Genomic DNA, 22,303 nt, shown 5'->3' with positions numbered 1-22,303 from the left:
GCGCATAACATGCACACACACACACCATATAATGGAGACACACACATACACACACATATTGACTCCTCGCCCACTATCTTGTTTGGGATAAAAAATAGAATGCAAAGGGTAAAGTTGAAGGCTGTGGGGGGGGGTGGAAAAAGAGGGATGCTCTCGGAAAGAGCATGTAGGTGGAGTGTGTGTGGGGAAAAAGCTACATTCCAAACAGCGCTCTCTCTCCCTCTCTCTCTCTCTCTCTCTCTCTCTCACACACACACACTTACTCACTTACTCGCCCCCCATGAGAGCTTCATTCAATGGAGGCAGCAGCACCAGCAGAAAATGGACCCAATTTCTCTAATAAGAGCTCTATCACTACATGTCATGTACATTTGCTACCTCACCACTATGGAAAGCTCTTGTTCAAGAGCAAGAAAGGCTTGCTCACATTGCTATGCACCATTGCACTGATTGTTGTGTCGTATGCAGCGCTCGCATCAGTGCCCTCTTACTTCTTCTATGCACCATTTCAGCTCCCGCCTCAAATACGCACCTTCTTCGACGGCATCCTCCATGACCAACAGGTAAGTACACCTGATGCTCACCTTCTTTGGTAGTGCTCACATGACACCATGAAGAAGATGGATTGCAAAGAGATTACAGGGTAGTATAGAGCACAACAACTTATGTTGCTAGAGGCAATCTCACCTCACCATGGCTCATTCATTCTAGCCATTGCATTTTTGTCGCACCGGAAAAATTGTGCAAATATCTTACTCTTGGGATGTCCTACATTATCATTACACCATTATGTAGCACAATTTTATGCTAAGGCAACGCTATTTCTACCGTTAGGGCTGAAACCCCCACAAAGTGCTTACTCTTGAGATGTCCTAAATTATCACTACAACATCATGTAGCACAAGACCGACACTATTTCTAAAATTAGAGGTGAAAAACCACAAAGTCCTTATAAGTTAGGATGTCCTAAATTATGATAAAACAACACTATTTGTACGGTTCAACGTTCAAATCCCACAGTCCAATCACACCTCCATTGATCCAAATTATGCTAATGGCAACACAACCAACAAGTATGTGAAGATCATGCTAATTTGGCAAGACAATAACCAAGCATGGGGGAGATCATGCTCCTGGGCAGTCACTTTTCAAAATATATGTCATCATGTGAGTTAACCGGAGAGGATTATTAATAATCCAACTTGTATACTTCTATGTATACATTAGAGGGGGTGGGGCTTTTTAAGCAGGCCCACAGTAGCCTTCAAAATACTTGTTCTATTGATAGTACTCTCAAATCTCACTTCTTCAAGTGGTAAAATTAGTGCTAGAAGTTGTTAAGTTGCAATATTCCCTAATCTCAACGAAAGAAATCCACTGGTATTGTTCCATAGAAGACTTCAATTTTCTATTTACTCTCTGAGCTCAAAAGATATATGCTTACGAGAAGCTTAGTCTAAAGGTTAATGTTTATTGGTAAAGGGTTCCTCACACCTAGAAGAAACCTATCCTTTGGCAAGTAATGCTAACTCTCTAGGAGGAGCTTACCCCTCTCCACAAGCTACTCTTTGTAGGGGCAAGTATCCTTCATCCTTATGTGCAAACTAATTTCAATTTCTTCGCTTTGATGCAAATTTCAAACTCCTAGATAAAGTATCAAGAGTATATCAGTTGTCAATTGACATGTTTTCCTTTCATTAGGCCTAACCTTTTAGACATCTTAACAAGTTGGTCCACTCACGCAAGTGGACCTACATACTACATCACAACAATTTTAAGGAAAAGGCTAAGTAGGTGTGTACAATATTGAGAGTGACTTCTAAAGAATCTTATGATTTTGAAGTTTTTCCTTGGACGAGCATCATGATTAAGACTAATAAGAGCCTTGGCAATATGAACATACCCAATGGAATAAATGCAATTTCTTAAGTGTCAGTCTCTAGGGCCTCAAACACACAACCTTCTAGTTACAAAAAGCACAAGCCTTTGGCATTATCTTTGGGAATTCTGAAGAATGGTGCAGTGGCCTAATCGGCACTTGAATTGCACCTAGTAAAAGAAAGGTGTGATTGTACATGAGTGTTTCTCAAGCACCCCACCAACAAGTTTGAAATTTTGAGGCTTTATATCTTCAAAAACTTGACAATCAAGATGCAATTGAGGACTATGGTGGTATTTTTCTCTATTTTGTTTGCAGAATATAGATATTGTAGCTTTAATTACGAACTTAACAGGAAAAATTTCTCCGCTACTTTGAGTGCACTTCATGAGTAACTTTTGAGCTTAGCTCTTGCATGTAAGTGGACTAATTACCCAATAGGTGCCAATCAAAAATCTATACCAACCACAATCATGAAAATGCTTGTGGGGGAAAGTTTTGTACATGCTTTTTAGTAGTGATGTGCACTGAAGCCATTCTACAAAAGCATATATGTTATGCAAGGGAAGGGTGACACTAGGGCTTATGACTTGGGGAGGGGAGAACTTTGAGCTCAAAAACCTACACATTGCTGAAAAAACCTTTATTAGATAGTAGAGATCCATGCTCAAATCCCCCCTTCAATTACCTCCAATTTTTAGACTACGAGGTACAAAAACTTAAAAAAAAATTGAGGAGATTAGAGTAAACAATCTTCACCCTTTGGTCAATTTACCTCTAAAATTTTCAATAGGAAAGTCTTTAAAGTTTATAAAATAAGTTTCCTCCTATAGATCCACTAAGCATAGACCTTGTTCATAGAAAATTGTACTTTTGACTAGCATTGGAAAATCTTGGCACAAATTTCAAGCTTGCCTTCAAAGATAACCAACTTATTTTGAAGAATAGTAGACATTTTATGGCTCTCTCCTCCTTCATTGTTTAGCAAAAATGTTGTCCATGGATGCTATAAATACTTGGCATCTTTGTTTGTAACAAGAATATAGTAAATGCATTATAAGCCTCATTGCAACCAAGATGCACAACAGCAGTCAGACCACTTGTTATTATTAAAAAACGAAAGGAAAAAAAACGACGTAATGAAAGGGTCATTGTGTTAAAAGTGCGCGGTCCTGAGGTGTGGTGTTCAATCCCCATGACACAAACCTGCAACCCATTAACAACAAAAGAATTACAAAGATGATATCAATACTTGTGGTCTCATGATTTTCATCATATATTCAATCTACTTTACCTTGATACATATTCAGTTACTTGGTAATGTGTGGAATTCAACAGCATGAGAGGAAAATGAAGGAGGTGCTGGAGAGGGCAGCCATGCCCCATAGCAAAACAGTGATCATCACCACTTTGAATTCAGCATGGGCAAAGGAGGGTACCATGATCGACATCTTCTTGGAGAGCTTCTGGCATGGCCATGGCACCCGCCCATTGCTCCAGCACTTGGTCCTTGTGTGTGTGGACGCTGCTGCCTACGAACGCTGTCTTGTCATCCACCCTCATTGCCTCTTCATTACCACCCCCGGTGTCGACTTCTCTGGAGAGCAGCTCCTTCTAAGTGGGGACTACATTAAGCTCATGTGGCGACGCATCAAATTCTTGCAAACCATCCTACAAATGAACTACAGCTTTGTCTTCACTGTAAGTTGAAATGGTGTGTGTGTGTGTGTGTAATATAGCCTGCACACATGTGCGTCTACGTGCATGCATGTGCGTGTATGTGTGTGTGCGTGCACACGCACACGTGTGACTTTCCTTGCATATGGGTATGTGAGCTCATCAAATATTCATCCACATTCTGACATCCTGCATTTTGTTAAAGGACACCGATGTGTTATGGTTTCGCAATCCCTTTCCTCAACTAGAGATGGACCCCCAAGCTGATTTTCAGATTGCATGTGATTTGTACAATGGGAAGCCTTCAGATTTGCACAACAGTCCAAATGCAGGCTTCACATTTGCGCACGCCAACGAAAGAACAATAAGGTTTTATGAGTATTGGTATGAGGAGAGAAAAAGGGGTGCTCACATGGCTGACCAAGAGGTGTTGAATTCCATCAAGTTTGAACACACATTTGCTAGCATTGGCCTCAACATCCGATTCCTAGACACGCAATACTTCGGTGGCTTTTGTGCACTTCGGACCACTAACATGACCAAAGCCATCACCATGCATGCCACATGTTGCAAGGGTCTAGATGCAAAACTAATTGACCTAAGAGCAATGCTCGAGGAATGGAAAAAATGGGCAGCACAGAACCACACTTTGACAGGTACTCAACAAGGCCAAGGGAGCCCTTCACAGAATGCAACCTTACTGTATGTAAGCCCACAATTTCATGCCCCACTCGCTTGCCCACGATCATGGCACAGACACTAGCATACTTGTAATTAAAAGAGGCTTTCCGGAACCTCTACATTGTTTTCTCTCTCGTCCTTGATTATTTCATTCACAATTTTGCCCGCGATATTTTGTGCAAGGCATTTGACTTGGAGATGTAAGCCATACTATGTGCCAAGCAGCAATCCCTAATGTGACTCAATATTGAACATTTATACATTATGCTATTGCTGGATTGCTTGAAATATTTTGTTCCCAGCCCTCACCCACCTCCCTTCCCTTTACCTTAAAGTGCCCATCCTTTGTGCACTCTAGCAACTCACACTCACCCATCTCCCTTAGCTTTACCTTCAAATGTCCAACCTTTGAGCACAGAGAGAGAGCTGTTTGATGACAAAGCAGCTGCCTCATTTCCCAGCACAAAACGCATACAACACACTACACCTTAAAACAGTAGTAAGAACAAATCATGAAAAGGGGAAAATAGTGTCCATTCTAGGTAGATAAGCCAGTCAGGATTAGCATGGCGTGCAAGCTCCCAATGACTTAGCAAAATTGGACCACTGCGCATAAGTATGCATGGGGTTTGCCCAACAGTCCGAGCACCTGACGATGAAGTGTTAGCACTGATGTTCTTGCTCTACTTACCTAATTGCATCCATGTGCTGGCTAAATCAGGCACCCGATTAACAAGGATAATTTCAAAGAGTGGAGCTAGACTGAAGGTGAGGGTGCACAACAGTAAAAAAGAATAGGCAATTACAAAGTTTGATAGCTGGCAGCCAAAAGAGCTGGTCAAACTAGACTTTTTGCATTAGAGGCTAATGCTGTCAGGGGGCAATGCATAGGAGCGTATGCTTAAGGCTTCAGAATGCCAGTAAACGGTGACGCACTACACTTGAATAACGAAAATTGTGTGTCATTCAGGTAGGGAATATGTTGCCTTATGGGCAAAGGTAGGACAACATGTGGAATTTTCTCTTGGCACCCATTCCTTTGCAGCATCTTCTAGCCACTTGCTAGTTGAAGTGTGCATTAGGCACCCTTCTTCAGAGAGCACTCTTTTGCTTGTCAGGTCGGCTTTATGGACATCAAAACTGAAAATATGCTAGCATTATATCAACTACCATTTTTTTTACATATTTGACGAGGCGCAGGTCAAAGTAGCTGCAGAGAAAAATTGATTTTCAGCAGGCAACTGTATAGATGGTTGAAAGCCTCAGAACGCACGCCGTAGCAGTAGTTTAATAAATGGTCGAAAGCCTCAGAATGCACACCATGGCAGTACATTCTACAAAAACTGAAACAGAGCTTTAAAGTTATCAATGCATGCTTAAAGCCAAAAAAACTCAAACCTGCAATACTGCACATAAACTCTCAAGAAGCAGGCCAAAACCTGTTGCTACATTCAAAGTTCAGTATATAATAATACAAGGATGAGTAAACTTTTGTACCACACACCCACACATCTTATCAGCTTAAACCATGTACATACCATTATGTGCACCAATGACACTTTGGATAGCACAGGCAGGGACTTACAAGAAAGCTACCCCGTTGATTGACGCAGCAAGGCACTCTAATTTCTGTTAGCAAAAACAAGGATCTCATTACAAGGAAATACAAAATCTTTGAATTGTCGCCCTCCAATTGTCTGGCATCACTTCATACTTGCGGTTGAAATTAACAACCCAAAGTGTCGCGAGTGGAATTTCCAGTCACGGAATTGACCCTAGAAAAGGTTTAAGGTAAAGAAATTAGATTAGTATATTACCACCTCAATCTGTGAAGAACTGTAGCTTAACAAGGCCATACCCGTCAGCAACCGAGCAGAGATAGTTCCGTTGATCATCTCGAAAAAGAACGTCCGTGAAGTCTACAAGAATGACATGAAAATGTTACAGCCAAATCTTGTGCCTGCTTATTAACACAAACATCAAGACCCAACAAGCCACCTGCTCCTGTAATTATAGCCCCCTTGAAGGATGTGTTGCCCGTCACCAATGCACCCTCCAAATTTGCATTTGTAAAGTTGGCCTGCAAAGCCCAGTGTGAGCTCATTTATGTAGAAGTAAAATTTTAATCAATATACATCAAAGCCAGAAAGAAAAACAAAGGAAGATGTCAGAAAACAAGCAAACCTACAAAGACAATTTAAATTAGCAGGCAGTAGTTGAGACTGACAAAACACGAGCTGCTGCAAAACTGGACATGCATATGAGAAGCATGGTTGACAGGAACGATCGCATATGCTTAAGACCGTCTGATGACGTACAGTACTAATTGGCCTGATCCAAATGTTAGTGCCCTACAAAGGATGAAAAAGAAAAATTATAGTACTTTAAACTATTATAAAGTAACAACGGGAGCACCTACATGACTAAAAGGTAAACCAAATGGTTGTCAGTATTAAATTTAGTAAGGGCTAGTCCCAAATCACACAAATATAGTCAAAAAAAGGCAAGAAGCAATCGCACCACTTGAAAAGAGCTCCAAGCATCCACTCTCATATTCAACCAATCATACAGGACGATACCGATTGTACTAACATACGTCAGATGAGGGACCACTATGATGAAAAGATCTAATTTGGTAGAAAATCCAGGTAGGACGGCATAATAATGCAAAGCAAAATCGTCAAAAGAAATGGATAAGTCGCCTGGGTTACTTACCTTTGCTGCATTGGTCAAAGAAAGATCTGCACCTCGTAGATCAGCATCTGTCAAATCAGATCCTGCAAGTTTCAATGTACTTTAGCTGCTTGATAACAAGAAATATAGAAAGCAGTCAAAATGTATATAAAAACAGATACAAATGATCACATAGTATATACCTTCATAAGTTCAGAATAGTCTGAACTCACGAATTATAAGAGGGAATAAAGCACTCGTAAAACTATAAAAGCAAGGGACACACGAAAAGAAAAGAAAAACAAAAACAAACAAACTAACTAACTAAATCACTTTGTTTGCTACGAAACAAAACTAGATAAAACAAAACATTATTAACTTAAAAATGTTTTTAGAAAAAGCATGTGTAAAAATAAGTTGACGCAACTTACTTGGCTTAAAACAAGTACTCAACTTTAAGCACAAAAAAAGGATAAGACATCTTAAAAACTTAATCCTAGAAATCAAACTTCACACAACTTATAACGGAACACATTCTTAAGTCCTCAGGTAAGCTAAATATGAAATCGAAAAATGAATACTACTACAAACCTACGAAGAGCAAAGAACCAAACTTGACAATATGTGATCTCAACTTCACTGCTTGTCCAAACAGGAAGAATAAGATTATCACCTTTATCATGCATAGCTTGGACAATAGCTATGACATCCCTACTCACGTCGTCAGTGCCCAAGAGTAGGTGCAGGTTTATATAGAGGCCATTCATGCTTTGAACGTACTCTACAAAACCAACAAGCTGAGTTTCTATCACCCTCCGGAGGTGATGGGCATACTCAGCCATGATAAAGGCTAGCAATTGTCAAGCTATAGTGAAACTACTAGAAGCGCTAAAGATCAAAACAACAAAATAAGGTGTTATTAAGTCAAACAATAAGTGGGCTTTTTAGCTCCCCACTTCTATTGAATTTACTACTGATTATCTTGAACATTCCAAAGGAAGAAACACTAAAAATAAACTTACTACGACGCAAAAATGAACGAACTTTTTTCATGATTCTTTTGAATGAGTATCCTTTTTCAACTAGTAAAGAAATAAGATGGCAAGATTGAACAACAGAAGTAGATTTACTAGAACAAAGACGAGAAAATCTAAATAGTTGAGAGCAAATGACACCGTACTTAGCTAAAAGAGAAATGTTCGAAGAAATGTGAGGCATGCGGATGATTTTTAGATTGGCATATTCTAGTTCAAGGCGCTTATCATAGATATCTACTTCTAATCCCAAGGGAGTCCGAAAAATCTTAAGGTCTAAAAAGGCACAACAGTCACTATTTGTGGTACAGTTAAGTTCACAAAACTCCTTGGGATAAATTCCTCCGCCTACAAAACTCGAATTCAAGTACATAAAATCTTGAAAAGAAGGAACGTCAGGGACAAAAAGATCATCTACAAAGCGTCTTACATTGCATAACTTGTGCAAAAATATTGGGCAAGTGTTAGCAAAGACAAGACGCTCCATAAAATCAAACTCATAAGTAAAAAGATAGAAATTAGCAAGAAAAACAACACAATTGGTGCCCATAGGGATACCAATTGTTTGCTTGAAAAGAAAGTCGCCGATGGTTATATATAAATTGTCCAAAAGAAAATCTAACCAAGATATGATGTCAATGTCATCTACAATCCTGGTGAATCTCTTTCTTCCTTAGTCTACATCTACATTCTTATTTTTCAGCCATAAGAAGTCAAAGTTCAAGGCTGACTTTTCTACTAGCAATGCCTTGTACCTATCCTTCTCAAGCTCGTACGCAAAAACTTTTGAAATAAGAGACTTGACTCTAAATTTAAGGTCCTCCAAATTTAGCTTCGTGTATAACGTTGTAAAGTCAAAAGTTTGGAGACATAAAGGAGAAGATTTCTCCTTAAGGCTTCTTGAAGAGTTCAAAAACTTTAAAACAGGAATCACGCCTACTGAATCATTTAAAATCCAACTTGAATCGGTAGGTACGTCTACTTCCTTTAGCATATTATTCCACAATTCATTTACGCTAGGTAAAATGTCTTTGAAACAATAACTAAGCCATTTGGAAACCTCGGTCAAAGAGGTGTTACAAGAAGCAGCTATAAATCTAGGCTTTATAGGGTTCTTGTGGAACTTCCAAACGGTATATAAAAAAGGTAATTTAGGCTGGCACTTGAAACCAAAAGACTTACAAAAGTCTTGATGTTTCAAGATAACCTCTTGCATTGAAAGATCACATAGTAGTCTACGCATTACAATGCAAACATCCTTTCTTCTAATGACACTACACCAGATAGAATATACATCCGCTAAAACTGCACAAAGGGGCCAATCAGCCAACTTGCATAGAAGCCCCACTTTAAAGGGATTGAGTACATAGCCCTAAAGAAAGAAAGGAAGAAAGATTAGCATCTCTTGAAAGCCAAGATGGCCCATGAGACCAGAAAGAGGTGTAACCAGTGATGATCTCTCTCATCATAAAGTGACACAGAAAAAGGAAGCATAATCCTTACTAGACTCCTAGCTCAAATAGAATAGAAAAGTCTCCTAAAAGACCCTGAAGCTGTAGGCTGCAACTACCAAGTCGAGGAGTAGTCTCTCCTCAACACGCCATTTCCATAGTTGCCTCGTCTTTCGGATTCGTGGTGTAACAGTCACTCTTCTCAATGCATCCGAGCAGTAGTTCCTATGCCCCGTCTTCCAGATTGATCTCTAGAGAGTATACCATTCAGGACACACCTCTTATTCTTAGACTGGCATGTTATTTCGTACAGGCGGATAGTGGTCCTTCTCGGACTAGGAACCAGCTGCAATTAGCCACGGCATTCTTCAATGTAGGGAGACGGTCTTCTTGGTTCTCTTAGATTTGGTTCCAAATTCTGCATGTAAATTTTCTTCTGGATTCACCTGCCACGGATAATCCAGTTACACAAGCAGCGATTGTTGGATGGTTCGGGTGTTCTCCCTTCAGAGGGGGATGTGGAGCCAGCTTGAGAGTCAATTTCCGCGGACTACTTCCTTTCAGTACCAGTGGTTTTCTGTACAACAGACAGGATTGACAATCTATTTGGTGGCATTTCTACAACACCTTGTTCTTCTCTTACACAGCTTGGGAGCACGATCTTCTCTTGATCTTGCTGTGTTAGCTGCAGTCTCAGTATTGATGTGTGTTCCTTCTCTCATGGATGTTTATTCTTGATTCACTCTGAGAGTGGGGTGATATTCTCTCGGGATGGGTTCCAGAGAGTTGAAGATCAGCTACAGTTTCACTCTCAATTCCCATGAAGTTCCTTCAAAAACAATTTGCAGTTCATCATTGTATAGGATGGTTGGTGCACTTCTTTGGTTCTTCGCCATTAGACATATAATTCCTTAGTAGCCTCGGTTGTCCCATTCCTTGGACTTCCCATAGTAGCTTGGAGATTTTGGCATGTGGTATATGACCGGAAGTGCAGATTTCCAACTCTTTCCTCCAGGGTGGAGTACTTTAGAGTTGGGAAATGATCCGGATACCCAGAGCTTATGCATTTACCCTCAATATTGATGCATTCTCTTGGAGCAGTGAGCAGTAGTACCTTCTGCAGATGCTGGTTGTGCGACTTGTGAGTCAGTTGGCTTGAGGAGATTCTTGATAGAGCTAGATTTACTTTCAACGGACAGCATTATACTTCCTGGACGTCTTTCAGGGTGTCTGTTGGATGGTATACTGGCCAAGTACTATTCAACCTCAGAGTTTTGTAGCAGATATCCTGGTCCATGAAACCCTCTCTTTACAGTTGCAGATTGCTCACTCCATCTTCCTGGTCCAACTTCCTTTCTAGGAGCTGAGAGGCGGTGTTAGAGTCCACACATCTCTCTTGGTTCATCCACTTGGTTCCAATCTCTCCCAAGGAGAGGTGTTAGGGAGTGAGGGTTGTTTTGTGGTTGTGCTCGGCCACTGAGGTAGGTTTCTCATGTCAGGTTGTATCTAGCCATGTTTAGCCTTGGGTTTTGGCTCTATTCCATGGCCATTTGTGCTCCTGCAAGATGGAAACATTATTTCCCAGCCTTGTGATATTTTTCCCCAATGTCCCTTGGGCATCAAAATCCCTTGCCCATTTTCCCACATTTGTCTCCTATTTCTAGGTAGTGGGGGTTGAGGGCTAGGTCAGGCAGCTAATGGATGTCACTATATATGGACATGGGGAGGTCACTCCAGAGCATTGCAATTGTGACCAGAGGGGGGCACCCTCCCTTAGGTGCCCCAGAGGGGCTTCGTGCAGAGGCAAAGCAGCTACCGTTTTTCTTTAGATCAGCCAGCGTTTTTGGCCAGAGATCAGCCTACCGTTTTTGCTCAACTGCTCAATCCTAGCGTTTTTCATGGGCAGCAAATGCGGCACTTGGCGATCACCATCACGGTGTAGCGCTTTCTCATGGCAACCTCCCGCAAGCCTTGTGATCATGCAGTGGTAGGGATTCTCATCCGAGATCAAGATTCTCATCTAGATCTTGCTAGAGAAGGTGCACCATATCTATGCTTTCGGAGCATGTAAGAGGTGACTATGCTCTCAGTGTCACGTGACACATCCAACCCTATGTGTCCGTGGACAAAGCTACAGCATGATCAGGGTTCAGTCAGTCCAGTCAGTCTAGATTTAGCAGTGATCTGGCACTTTTGTGAGTCTATTCGTAGACCGTGCATGCCCAGTCACTTAGTGTAGATGCATATCCTCTGGTCGCACACAACATGATCATAAGCATTCCCATCAGAATCAATCAGGGGAATTTTCCAGTGATTTTAGCCTATTTTCCCTATTTTTGGCATTTTTCACTTATTAATTTAAGTGACTTTCCAACAAAAGTAGGTAGGGCAATTTTGCTAAGTTTGAATATAAGCAAACCCAAGTTAGCACTCAATGGCAGAAGAGGCAGCAAGAGCTCCACTCTCAACAGGCAACTTCTCAGCAAAACCCCCCAGGAGACCTAACGTTTTTGGGGCAGAAGCCTAAAGCTAGCGTTTTGGGATCAGATCAGCCCTGGCGTGTTGGTGCACAGTAGATTAGCCCCGGCGCCATCGCTACACAACAGATCAGCCTAGCGTTTTTGCATTTACAGAACCACGGCGACAGAAAGACCAATTTCAGCCCCTAGCGTTTTTGTATCTGCTACACACCCTAGCGTTTTGCAGATTCATCGCGACGGAAAGTCAAGGAACATCAGCGTTTTCAGTTTTCAGCACTTAGTACCCGCAGATCAAGTCCCGAACCTCGCAGATCTCACCTTCCCGCAGCAGTTCCTCGCCGCACGGTCAGTTTCCGCAAGGTTTACAGTTTCAGCCCGGAAAACGCAGATTTCAGCATCTGCGTTTTCGGCGCGTCGTCGTCATCGACATCGTCACCGACATAGAGTCACAATTCAGTAGATAGAAGATTAGCAGATTTCAGCCCATAGCGTTTTTGGACAGCAGTAGAAAGATTGCAGATTTCAGCCCAAGTGTCGGCCTCGTCATCCCGTCGTCGTCGTCAACATAGCCTAGACTTGCATCAGTCACATGCATTCAGTTTGTACCAGTTTGTGCAATCATAAGTAGACGACTCTCGCCGATGAGAGTGGGGCCTTCGGAGGAGGGTTTTATAACGTCTCTGGTGTCGTATTCTCTTCTCTCTATCTCTCAGTCTCATACACTTGCATGCACAGTGTCCATTCACTTAGTTTGTGATCATTGCACTCTCTCGTTAGGAACGGAAGGCTCTCCCTTCCATAAGAACAAAAAGGAACCTTGAGCACAGTTCGGAGCACTCATCTTGAGCAAAGCGCAAACATTCATTCCGCTGCACCTAACATTGGTATCAGAGCTTTGGCAGTGTTCTGTATCACTCAAGGAAAGAACCACAAGAATCACAAGAATTTTTTGCTTGTTGAGGTCGCAGGAACCCAAGTTCGCTTGGGTGTGTCGATTCCTAATCGTGTTTTTGAAGAGTGACAGGAATCCCAGGAAAGAAGGGCTTGTCCAGCCTCCCCTTGTGTCTCTTTTCACTCATTGAGAGCGGACCGTGCACTTAGCGGCCGGCCAATCGACGTGAGGTGGGAAATAGCAACCTTCGTGTGAGCGCAAGGCCGCCAAGGGGTGCGCCCGCAGAAAGGAGTAGAACTCGGGTGAAGAGAAGATTCTTCTCAAATGGGGTTTGCAAGTGAAAGAAAACCTCAAGAACCAAGACCCCCAAGAACCCAAGTTCCTCGTGAACTTAAGAACCCAAGACCCTCAAGAACCCAAGTTCCTCGTGAACTTAAGACCACAAGAACCCACGATTGCAAAATGGTCATCACTCAAAGCGGAATGGATACTTCGCTTGGAGGTGATGAGCATGAGAGAGGCGAAGAAGAATTTTCCCCACCAGGAGGTTTTTCCGACCCTCCCCCTTCCCCATCTACGCCAAGGATTGCACTAACTCCTATGGAGAAGTTGAAGCAGTTGTTTAAGGAAAGACAATTAGAACGCGAAGAAAGAAAAGCACAAAGAGAAGCAGAAAGAAAGGCCTACGAAGAACGAAGGGCAACCATAGATCGTGAATACAAAGAAGAAATGGCAGCCATAGAGCGTCAGTACGACTTGGAAGAAAAAGAAAGTCAAGCCAAATTTGATCGCGAGAACAAAGCAAGACAAGCAGAATTTGATCACAAGAACAAAGCCATGAAAGAAAAGAGCGACCAACACATGAAAGAATTCTTGCAACTCTTTTCTCAAGTGCAGGCACAAATGCAAGAGATTCAGGAGAAGGAGACTCTCTCAGTCTCTTCTTCTCCAAAGCAAGACACACATGATTTGCATGATGATGATTTGAATGACCATGATTTGCATGATGATTTGGATGTTAACGATGAGCATGATCAAGATGTGATTTCTCACAAGCATGATGATTTGCATGATCAAGATGTGATTTCTCACAAGCATGATGATTTGCATGAAGAAGATGTGATTGTTCACAAGAAGGATGAGTTAGTGAATGCTTTTTCTAGCGAAGCTAACCTCGTTGTAGATTTGATCAATCACGAAGAACCGATCTTGGCTTTCGAGTCGAGGTCCAAAGAACCCCCACAAGATGATTCGATCATTCAAGAAGAACCGATCTTGGCTCTTGAGCCTAGGTGCAAAGAACCCTCACAGGAAGTATTATGTGTTCGCATGATTGATACACACGCATTGTTCGAGTGTTTCATTCGTGATCGTTTCCTGTATTTTCGTCAGCATCTTTATGTGATCCCTTTTACTAGGCATGACATATTGTATGTTGAGAACGTTTCACTCATGGATGAGCACGAATGTATGCGGATTTTTCATGAAAAGCTGAAAAGTATGCATTCAAGGAAGTCACATTCCATGTCTCTTCCTTGGCACGACACAGTTATAGAAAGAGCACATGAAAGTATGAGCACCAAGCATGCGCATTTCCGTTGTGAATTGCCACAGTTGATTGCTTTAGATAAGAAGAGAAAGATTCGATCTCATTGTTTGCGTGTGTGTGGTGAACGGTTTAGCACTCCGTCTCTATGTTCATTTACATTGCATACACAGTCTTTAGCGAAGACAAGATTTTTTCCACTCACTTTGCATGGAATGGCTATGTTCATGGTTTTGTGTTGGAAGTGGTTTCAGGAATTTTCAGCCATGGAGATTCTTGAAGAAGAAAGAAGCATGACTCTAAACGAAGTTGAAGCATCGACGGAGCCACAGAAGACTTTGTGTCGCTTTCGGCGCGGCCCAAAGAAGCAAGCGTTGTAGACCTTTATGAAGTTCAAGTACCGCACGACCCACACATCAGAGTGGGCCAGCGAAGAGTCCCTTCCAGGATTCCGGATATTATTGGCGATCTCCCTCGACGCCATACAGTTCGGTACCAGTACCTCACTTTGAAAAGGAGGGGATGTCACGTGACACATTCAACCCTGTGTGTCCGTGGACAAGCTACAGCATGATCAGGGTTCAGTCAGTCCAGTCAGTCTAGATTTAGCAATGATCTGGCACTTTTGTGAGTCTATTCGTAGACCGTGCATGCCCAGTCACTTAGTGTAGATGCATATCCTCTGGTCGCACACAGCATGATCATAAGCATTCCCATCAGAATCCATTAGAATTAGTCAAGGGAATTTTCCAGTGATTTTAGCCTATTTTTCCTATTTTTGGCATTTTTCACTTATTAATTTAAGTGACTTTCCAACAAAAGTAGGTAGGGCAATTTTGCTAAGTTTGTATATAAGCAAACCCAAGTTAGCACTCAATGGCAGAAGAGGCAGCAGGAGCTCCACCCTCAACAGGCAACTTCTCAGCAGAACCCCCCAGGAGACCTAGCGTTTTTGAGCAGAAGCCTAAAGCTAGCGTTTTGGGATCAGATCAGCCTTGGCGTGTTGGTGCACAGCAGATCAGCCCCAACGCCATCGCTACACAACAGATCAGCCTAGCGTTTTTGCATTTGCAGAACCACGGCGACAGAAAGACCAATTTCAGCCCCTAGCGTTTTTATATCTGCTACACACCCTAGCATTTTGCAGATTCATCGCGACGGAAAGTCAAGGAACATCAGCGTTTTCAGTTTTCAGCAGTTAGTACCCGCAAATCAAGTCCCGAACCTCGCAAATCTCACCTTCCCACAGTAGTTCCTCGCCGCACGGTCAGTTTCCGCAAGGTTTTCAGTTTCAGCCCGGAAAAAAGCAGATTTCAGCATCTACGTTTTCGGCGAGTCGTCGTCGCATCGTCGTCATCGACATCGTCACCGACATAGTCGTCGTCGTCAACATAGCCTAGACTTGCATCAGTCACATGCATTCAGTTTGTACCAGTTTGTGCAATCATAAGCAGACCACGCCGACGAGAGTGGGGCCTTCGGAGGAGGGTTTTATAACGTCTTTGGTGTCGTATTCTCTTCTCTCTATCTCTCAGTCTCATACACTTGCATGCACAGTGTCCATTCACTTTGTTTGTGATCATTGCACTCTCTCATTAAGAACGGAAGGCTCTCCCTTCCATAAGAACAAAAAGGAACCTTGAGCACAGTTCGGAGCACTCATCTTGAGCAAAGCGCAAACATTCAATCCGCTGCACCTAACACTCAGAGCATGTAGGAGGTGTGTAGGAGGTGATACCTATGACAAGACCGTGCCAATGGTCTCGGCAATGTCAGTAGCAGTAGCAGTAGCAGTCACAGTTGTGTGCGCCTCGGGTCTATCCATTAAGCATGTAAGTTCTATGCCAGATCACCCTTGGTCACTTGTATGAACAGATTGTTATCAGCATAGAGAACCTTTCCCAGATCTCTCTCTCTCTCTCTCTCTCTCTCTCTCTCTCTCTCTCTCTCTCTCTCTCTCAGTGATCTCTCTTCTCCCTAGGTGTGCCTTGTTCATGTGTTTGGCATTGCAGGTGTTCTAGATCGGAGTCCAAGTCCCCACCGGATCACGAGTCATTCTAGTCTTTATTGCATCTTCCGTTGCCACCTTTGACAGTTTGATGCTGGTTGCAATGCTGGTTTCAATGTTGTTGAACCTCTAAGCGGTGCAAACTACGGTCTGGGGATCGTTTAGTTGTGAATGGAAGCCTCTGAACGGCGCAAAATATGGTCTAGAGATCGTTTGGTTGTCCTTGGAACCTCTGAACGAGGCACGCTGCCATTTGGGCACCGTTAAGTTGTATCTAGAACCCTCTGAACGGCACACACTGCTTGTCAGGTGCAGTGCAAGGGTTTAAAGATTTTAATACATAACTAATACTTCGCACAAACACAAGGTTCCATTACTTCACTTGAGAGAAGCTGAATTGAACAAAATGAGAGAGGCAGAGAGAGAGAGAGATGACACCCATCTCGGATCCAAACCACTTTCAAGGGCCCCCTTGCTCTATTGCCACAGCAAGTACTTGCTTCAGATTACTTGCACAAACTGTACAATGTTGAATGTTGTGCTTGATGCTGATGATATCTGGTACTAGTGTTGAATCAAACGCTCAAGATGCTAATGTTGGGGGCTGATCAGCTAACGATATGATAAAGATGCTCGTGATGAGAACTCAAGGCTGATCTCAGGGAATCTGCAAACGCTGATGTTATAAGCTGAAAACACGGATGATATTGGAGGTGTTGGCGATGGAAATGCTAATGGATGCTGAGGGGAAAACCCTAGGGTACTGCTCGGTACTGCCCTTGCAAGTAGTACTGGGTTCAAGGAGTATTGGGTTCTGCTCGTATCTTCTGATGATGCAAGGTGAACCCCAAGGCTCACATATGCAGTCAAAAGGGAGGAGGTCGAGCAGTCTAATAAATCTCACGACTCCACTTATTATTAAAAGTTTATTTACTTATAAATGGCCTAAGTGACTTTAGAGGTTGTTCACGTGCCTACTTCGCTAAGTGACCTTATGAATGCATTGTGCAAGTGAGGGTATGCAACTATTGACCTCCTTGATCATGCATGTCCTTCTAGAGGCTCACAAAGTGCCAGGATAGATTCCTAACGCTAACCTATAGCAGTAGCTTGTCCACATGGCTCAAGTGCAATGCGCACGTGACATCCTCCCCTGTGAAAGGTAAGATACAACTGCCGAACTTCTTCATGTGGATGCTTTTTGTATTTTTGATGATGAATGCTTTAGATACTTGTGGATGCATCAACCGATAAAAACTCCTCCAAACCCATGGGTACTATGGATGTAGGTACTGCTGTGATGTAAACACCAACCATACGAGTTGATAGACAGCCTTACTACTATCGCAGAATATTAGCCTTCATACTGACTCTGCCCTGCGAGCAAATACTACCACCAGAATAGTCCTATCGTGAAAACATTGTGGGTGAAGATGGAAGATAAGGGTGCTCGGAGGTATTTCCAATGGTTTCATGTCGATGGAGGTGGATGCACGCTACATGCAAATGCGAATGCAGAAGAGGATTAAGGATCCTTTGTCCCACTCCTTCCATACCCGCATACGAGGCAAGTAAATCTTGTTGATCAAGATTTAGATCTTTGTGTATTTGATGCCGATCTTCGCTCATTAGGATGAGGTTATAGCTAAATGGTATCCAAGACGTAGTGATGAAGACATAGGATTCAAGGATGTTAACACAGAACTAGTACTTTGCACAAGCACAAAGTTCCATTACTTCACTTGAGAGAAACTGAACTAAACAAAATGAGAGAGAGAGAGAGAGAGATGACACTCCATGTCGGGTCCCAACCACCCTAAAGGGTCCCCTTGCTCTATTGTCAGAGCAAATACTTGCTTTAGATTACTTGCATGAACAGAGCAAGTACTTGCTTTAGATTACTTGCACCAACTTCTACAATGTTGAATGCTATGCTTGATGCTGATGGAATCTGGTACTAATGCTGAATCTGATGTTAAAGACGTTGATGTTAGGGGCTGATCTGCTAACACTAATGATGAGGATGTTGATGATGAAAACGCAAGGCTGATTTGAGGGAACTTGCAAACGCCGATGCTATAGGCTGAAAACGCTGAAGCTACTGGAGGTGTTGGTGCTGGAAATGCTGATGGTAAAAACGCAAGGCTGATTTGAGGGAATCTGCAAGCGTTCACGCTATAGCCTGAAGATGTTGGAGATGCTGGCGATGGAAATGCTGATGGATGCCAAGGGGAAAACGCTAGGGTACAACTAGGCACTGCCCCTACAAGGGGTACTCGATTCTTATTCTATCTTATGATGATGCAAGGTGAACCCCAACGCTCAGGTATGTAGCCAAAAGGGAGAAGGTCGAGCAGTCTAATAAATATACCTAGATGAATAAGCCTAGATTCACCCTTAAAGGAAAGTGCAAGCTATAGACTCATGGTAGTCATCAACTCCATCATGCATGGTATTGACTAAATACCACAACATATACCTAGATGAATCCAGGATAAGCCCAGATTCACCCTTAAAGGAAAGTGCAAGGTATAGACCCATGGTAGTCACCCACGAGACAATATAACCATCAGCTCCATCATGCATAGTATTGACTAAATACCACGACATTCCCACTAACGTTGTCAGTGCCCAATAGTGGGTGTAGAACTAGGTGCTAACGTATGCTCCCAAACACAACACACACCACACGCACACACACATAAGCATACATCAACACAAAGTTCAGCGTACTGAGTTTCTGTCATGACTTTGGAGATCAAGGGCAAACTCAGCCATAATGAAGCCTAGCACTAAAAGAAGCATTAAATCGAAAAAATTAGCACAAAAATGAGGTAGTTGATAGGGCATACGCACCACAAAAGATAGAAAGAATTAGCACAATATCAACTGGTCGTAACTCGGACGAAAACTTCACAATGTGAAGTCTGCATGTCCGCTATACGACTAAAAAATATACCTAGATGAATCCAAGATAAGCCCAGATTCACCCTTAAAGGAAAGTGCAAGGTATAGACCCATGGTAGTCACCCACGAGACAATATAACCATCAGCTCCATCATGCATAGTATTGACTAAATACCACGACATTCCCACTAACGTTGTCAGTGCCCAATAGTGGGTGTAGAACTAGGTACTAACGTATGCTCCCAAACACAACACACACCACACGCACACACACATAAGCATACATCAACACAAAGTTCAGCGTACTGAGTTTCTGTCATGACTTTGGAGATCAAGGGCAAACTCAGCCATAATGAAGCCTAGCACTAAAAGAAGCATTAAATCGAAAAAATTAGCACAAAAATGAGGTAGTTGATAGGGCATACGCACCACAAAAGATAGAAAGAATTAGCACAATATCAACTGGTCGTAACTCGGACGAAAACTTCACAATGTGAAGTCTGCATGTCCGCTATACGACTAAAAAATATACCTAGATGAATCCAAGATAAGCCCAGATTCACCCTTAAAGGAAAGTGCAAGGTATAGACCCATGGTAGTCACCCACGAGACAATATAACCATCAGCTCCATCATGCATAGTATTGACTAAATACCACGACATTCCCACTAACGTCGTCAGTGCCCAATAGTGGGTGTAGAACTAGGTACTAACTGGGTGTAGAACTATGTTGTGGTACTAATACCACAACATCCCTACTAAGGTCATCAGTGCCCAATAGTGGTCCCAAACACCACACAAACACAACACACACCACACACACACACACATGAGCATACATCAACACAAAGTTTAGTGTACTGAGTTTCTGTCATGACTCCGGAGATAAAGGGCAAACTCGGCCATAATGAAGCCTAGCAGTGAAAGAAGCATTAAATCGAAAAAAGTAACCATCAGCTCCATCATCCATAGTATTGACTAAATACCACAACATCCCCACTAACGTCGTCAGTGCCAAAAGTGAGGAGGTCGAGCAATCTAATAAATCCCACGACTCCACTTATTAGAGGTTTAATTACTAATAAATGGCCTAAGTGACTTTAGAAATTGTTCACATGCCTACTTGACTTGCTTTAGGGAATCAAGTCTTTGTATCTGATTGGAGTCATATAACCAAGCAGTGAGAAACCACAAAAATGGGGACATTTTGAAACACATATTCTAAGTTTTAGATGAGGAAGAGCAAGAAAAAGGTACATTTTTGTACTTTGCCCTATCTACATGTATCTAAACTCCTGTACTTAAACAAAAAAGGAGGAAACTTGTAGAAGAAATGGAATAACCACATGAGAAAGCATAAAATTTGCATACAGAATGCACATATAATGCAACCCCGAGGAGTTAAAAGATCAGAAACAAGATTACATATATAAAACAGGGACACAAACACAGTAGCTTAATGCAGTTATGACAACACATGGAGTCTTTTTCATCATCAGAACATTCCAATCTGATTCTTGCAAGCAAAAGAGGGCATGCTTATGACAGAAGGCAGTGTTACAGCAAAAGATGCTTTTTGTTCAACATAAACTTTTGCAATTTGGTTGAAGAAAAATACCTGTAAGATTAGCATCAAAGAAGGACGCACCCAACAATTTTGCACCTTTAAAGTTTGTTTGTCGCAGGTTTGACTGTCATTGGTTTTGTAACGAGATTAACAGTGGCCTGGGGTCAAGCACACCCTCACAGTCCTGAACTTTGTTACCAGAATCTCTCTCTCTCTCTCTCTCTCTCTCTCTCTCTCTCTCTCTCTCTCTCTCTCTCTCTCTCTCTCTCTCTCTCTCTCTCTCTCATACACACATGCAGCAGATAAACATTCATACCGCTTTGAAATCCTGCTTGATGAGAGTTTTGCCACTAAAGTCTTTTCCTGAAAGATCCAAGCCTCTGGTAACTTCTTGACCATAGGGTCCTCCACCCTGTGCAATAAAAGGAAAATAAACTGTATTTAGAACAGATGAGCTGCACTGGCGCACTGTAGCCCATTTAAAAATGGAGAGCTTCAGACGCAAGCGTAGTGGCCAAATTCTAACTGATCCCCCCCACCCACACACACCCATACTCGAACAGAAGCCGACCAACAATATGGCTACTGACAGTCCAATTTGTAAAGCATGTTAGCACACATTAATAAGATCATACAGCCTCGAGAAATGGCATGCTATTTCACCATACTGATACACATGCATTCCTTTAAATACCTTGAAGGCAAGTGCTGGATCAGTGAACATGAGAGCAGCGGCTGCTGCTGCTATCAAAGCTGCCCTTCCAAGGTGCTGCATTGACTTTGTATGCAATTCGAGCTTAGAGAAGAGGAGCCCCGCATCAGGTTTCTGACAAGCCTACAAGATAATAAAGGTATTACCAAAGACTTCAAAACACAAATATCTTAAAAGCTCCTAGTCTTTTTCATGTTTGCAACACAAAATCCTTCCCTCTCTCTCTCTCTCTCTCTCTCTCTCTCTCTCTCCCCAAGGGCAAAATAAAGAACCTGCTTGTTAGACTCCTGAGACGCAGCTCGAACGCAAAATGCTGGTCGGGATGAAAAGCGCGAACCCACCACAACAGCGGCAGCGGAAGCGAGAGCTAGAGACGCCATGGATGTTTGGATGATGCAGATGAAGAACCTTTACAACTTGTTAACACAGAGTTTTGTCCCTCAGTTTTGGCACTGCAATTTTTTTTTCACTAAGAGATAAAGTACATTGGTCAGGATCTCTCTCTATTGTACGATGAGTCTCTAGTTATTCAACACATTGGTCAGGATCTCTCTCTATTGTATGATGAGTCTTTAGTTATTCAACAGCGCAACCAGCACAGAATCACAATCTACTCAAAATACCAGTGCCAATCATAGTAGTCACATGAGCTTTGAATCTCCTCTTGGGAGACATTTTTAGGCTTGGATTGATCACAACCGTAGAGTTCGGTGTGTCCCTTTAGCGAGGTTGAGGTTGAGAGAGAGAGAGAGCTATTTGGAGCTCTACTTAGATGCTCATCTCTAACAGGATGCCT

At 42.5% G+C, this 22,303-nt stretch overlaps 2 protein-coding genes across 3 annotated transcripts; one reads left to right on the top strand and one right to left on the bottom strand.

The window, feature by feature from the left end:
- The first annotated feature begins 82 nt into the window (after positions 1 to 82).
- LOC147436424 (uncharacterized protein At4g15970-like) lies at positions 83 to 5,580 on the top strand. The gene is made up of 4 exons (XM_086489330.1): positions 83 to 563; positions 3,218 to 3,580; positions 3,762 to 4,212; positions 4,878 to 5,580. The coding sequence occupies exons 1-4, from the start codon at positions 297 to 299 to the stop codon at positions 5,033 to 5,035; spliced, it is 1,239 nt and encodes a 412-aa protein (XP_086345456.1). The 5' UTR covers positions 83 to 296; the 3' UTR covers positions 5,036 to 5,580.
- A 75-nt stretch (positions 5,581 to 5,655) lies between these two features.
- On the bottom strand, positions 5,656 to 21,986 carry LOC147436423 (Tetratricopeptide repeat (TPR)-like superfamily protein). 2 transcript variants are annotated; one of them, XM_086489328.1, is made up of 9 exons: positions 21,780 to 21,986; positions 21,490 to 21,630; positions 21,112 to 21,207; positions 20,847 to 20,919; positions 6,953 to 7,014; positions 6,426 to 6,588; positions 6,236 to 6,317; positions 6,096 to 6,156; positions 5,656 to 6,012 (listed from the first exon to the last, which is right to left on the bottom strand). In XM_086489328.1, exons 1-8 carry the CDS (start codon positions 21,885 to 21,887, stop codon positions 6,129 to 6,131), a joined length of 753 nt encoding a protein of 250 aa, XP_086345454.1. In that variant the 5' UTR covers positions 21,888 to 21,986; the 3' UTR covers positions 5,656 to 6,012; positions 6,096 to 6,128. The 2 variants fall into 2 exon arrangements, with proteins under 2 accessions (XP_086345454.1, XP_086345455.1); XM_086489329.1 differs by lacking the exon at positions 6,426 to 6,588 and having other exon boundaries at positions 21,780 to 21,975.
- Between the last annotated feature and the right edge of the window lie 317 nt (positions 21,987 to 22,303).

Source organism: Adiantum capillus-veneris, chromosome 18 (genome assembly GCF_014529385.1).
Source record: "Adiantum capillus-veneris isolate H3 chromosome 18, ASM1452938v2, whole genome shotgun sequence".
Classification (NCBI taxonomy): Eukaryota; Viridiplantae; Streptophyta; class Polypodiopsida; order Polypodiales; family Pteridaceae; genus Adiantum; species Adiantum capillus-veneris.
The sequence above is the reverse complement of the archived record's forward strand: the minus strand, read 5'-3'. Positions and strand labels throughout refer to the sequence as shown.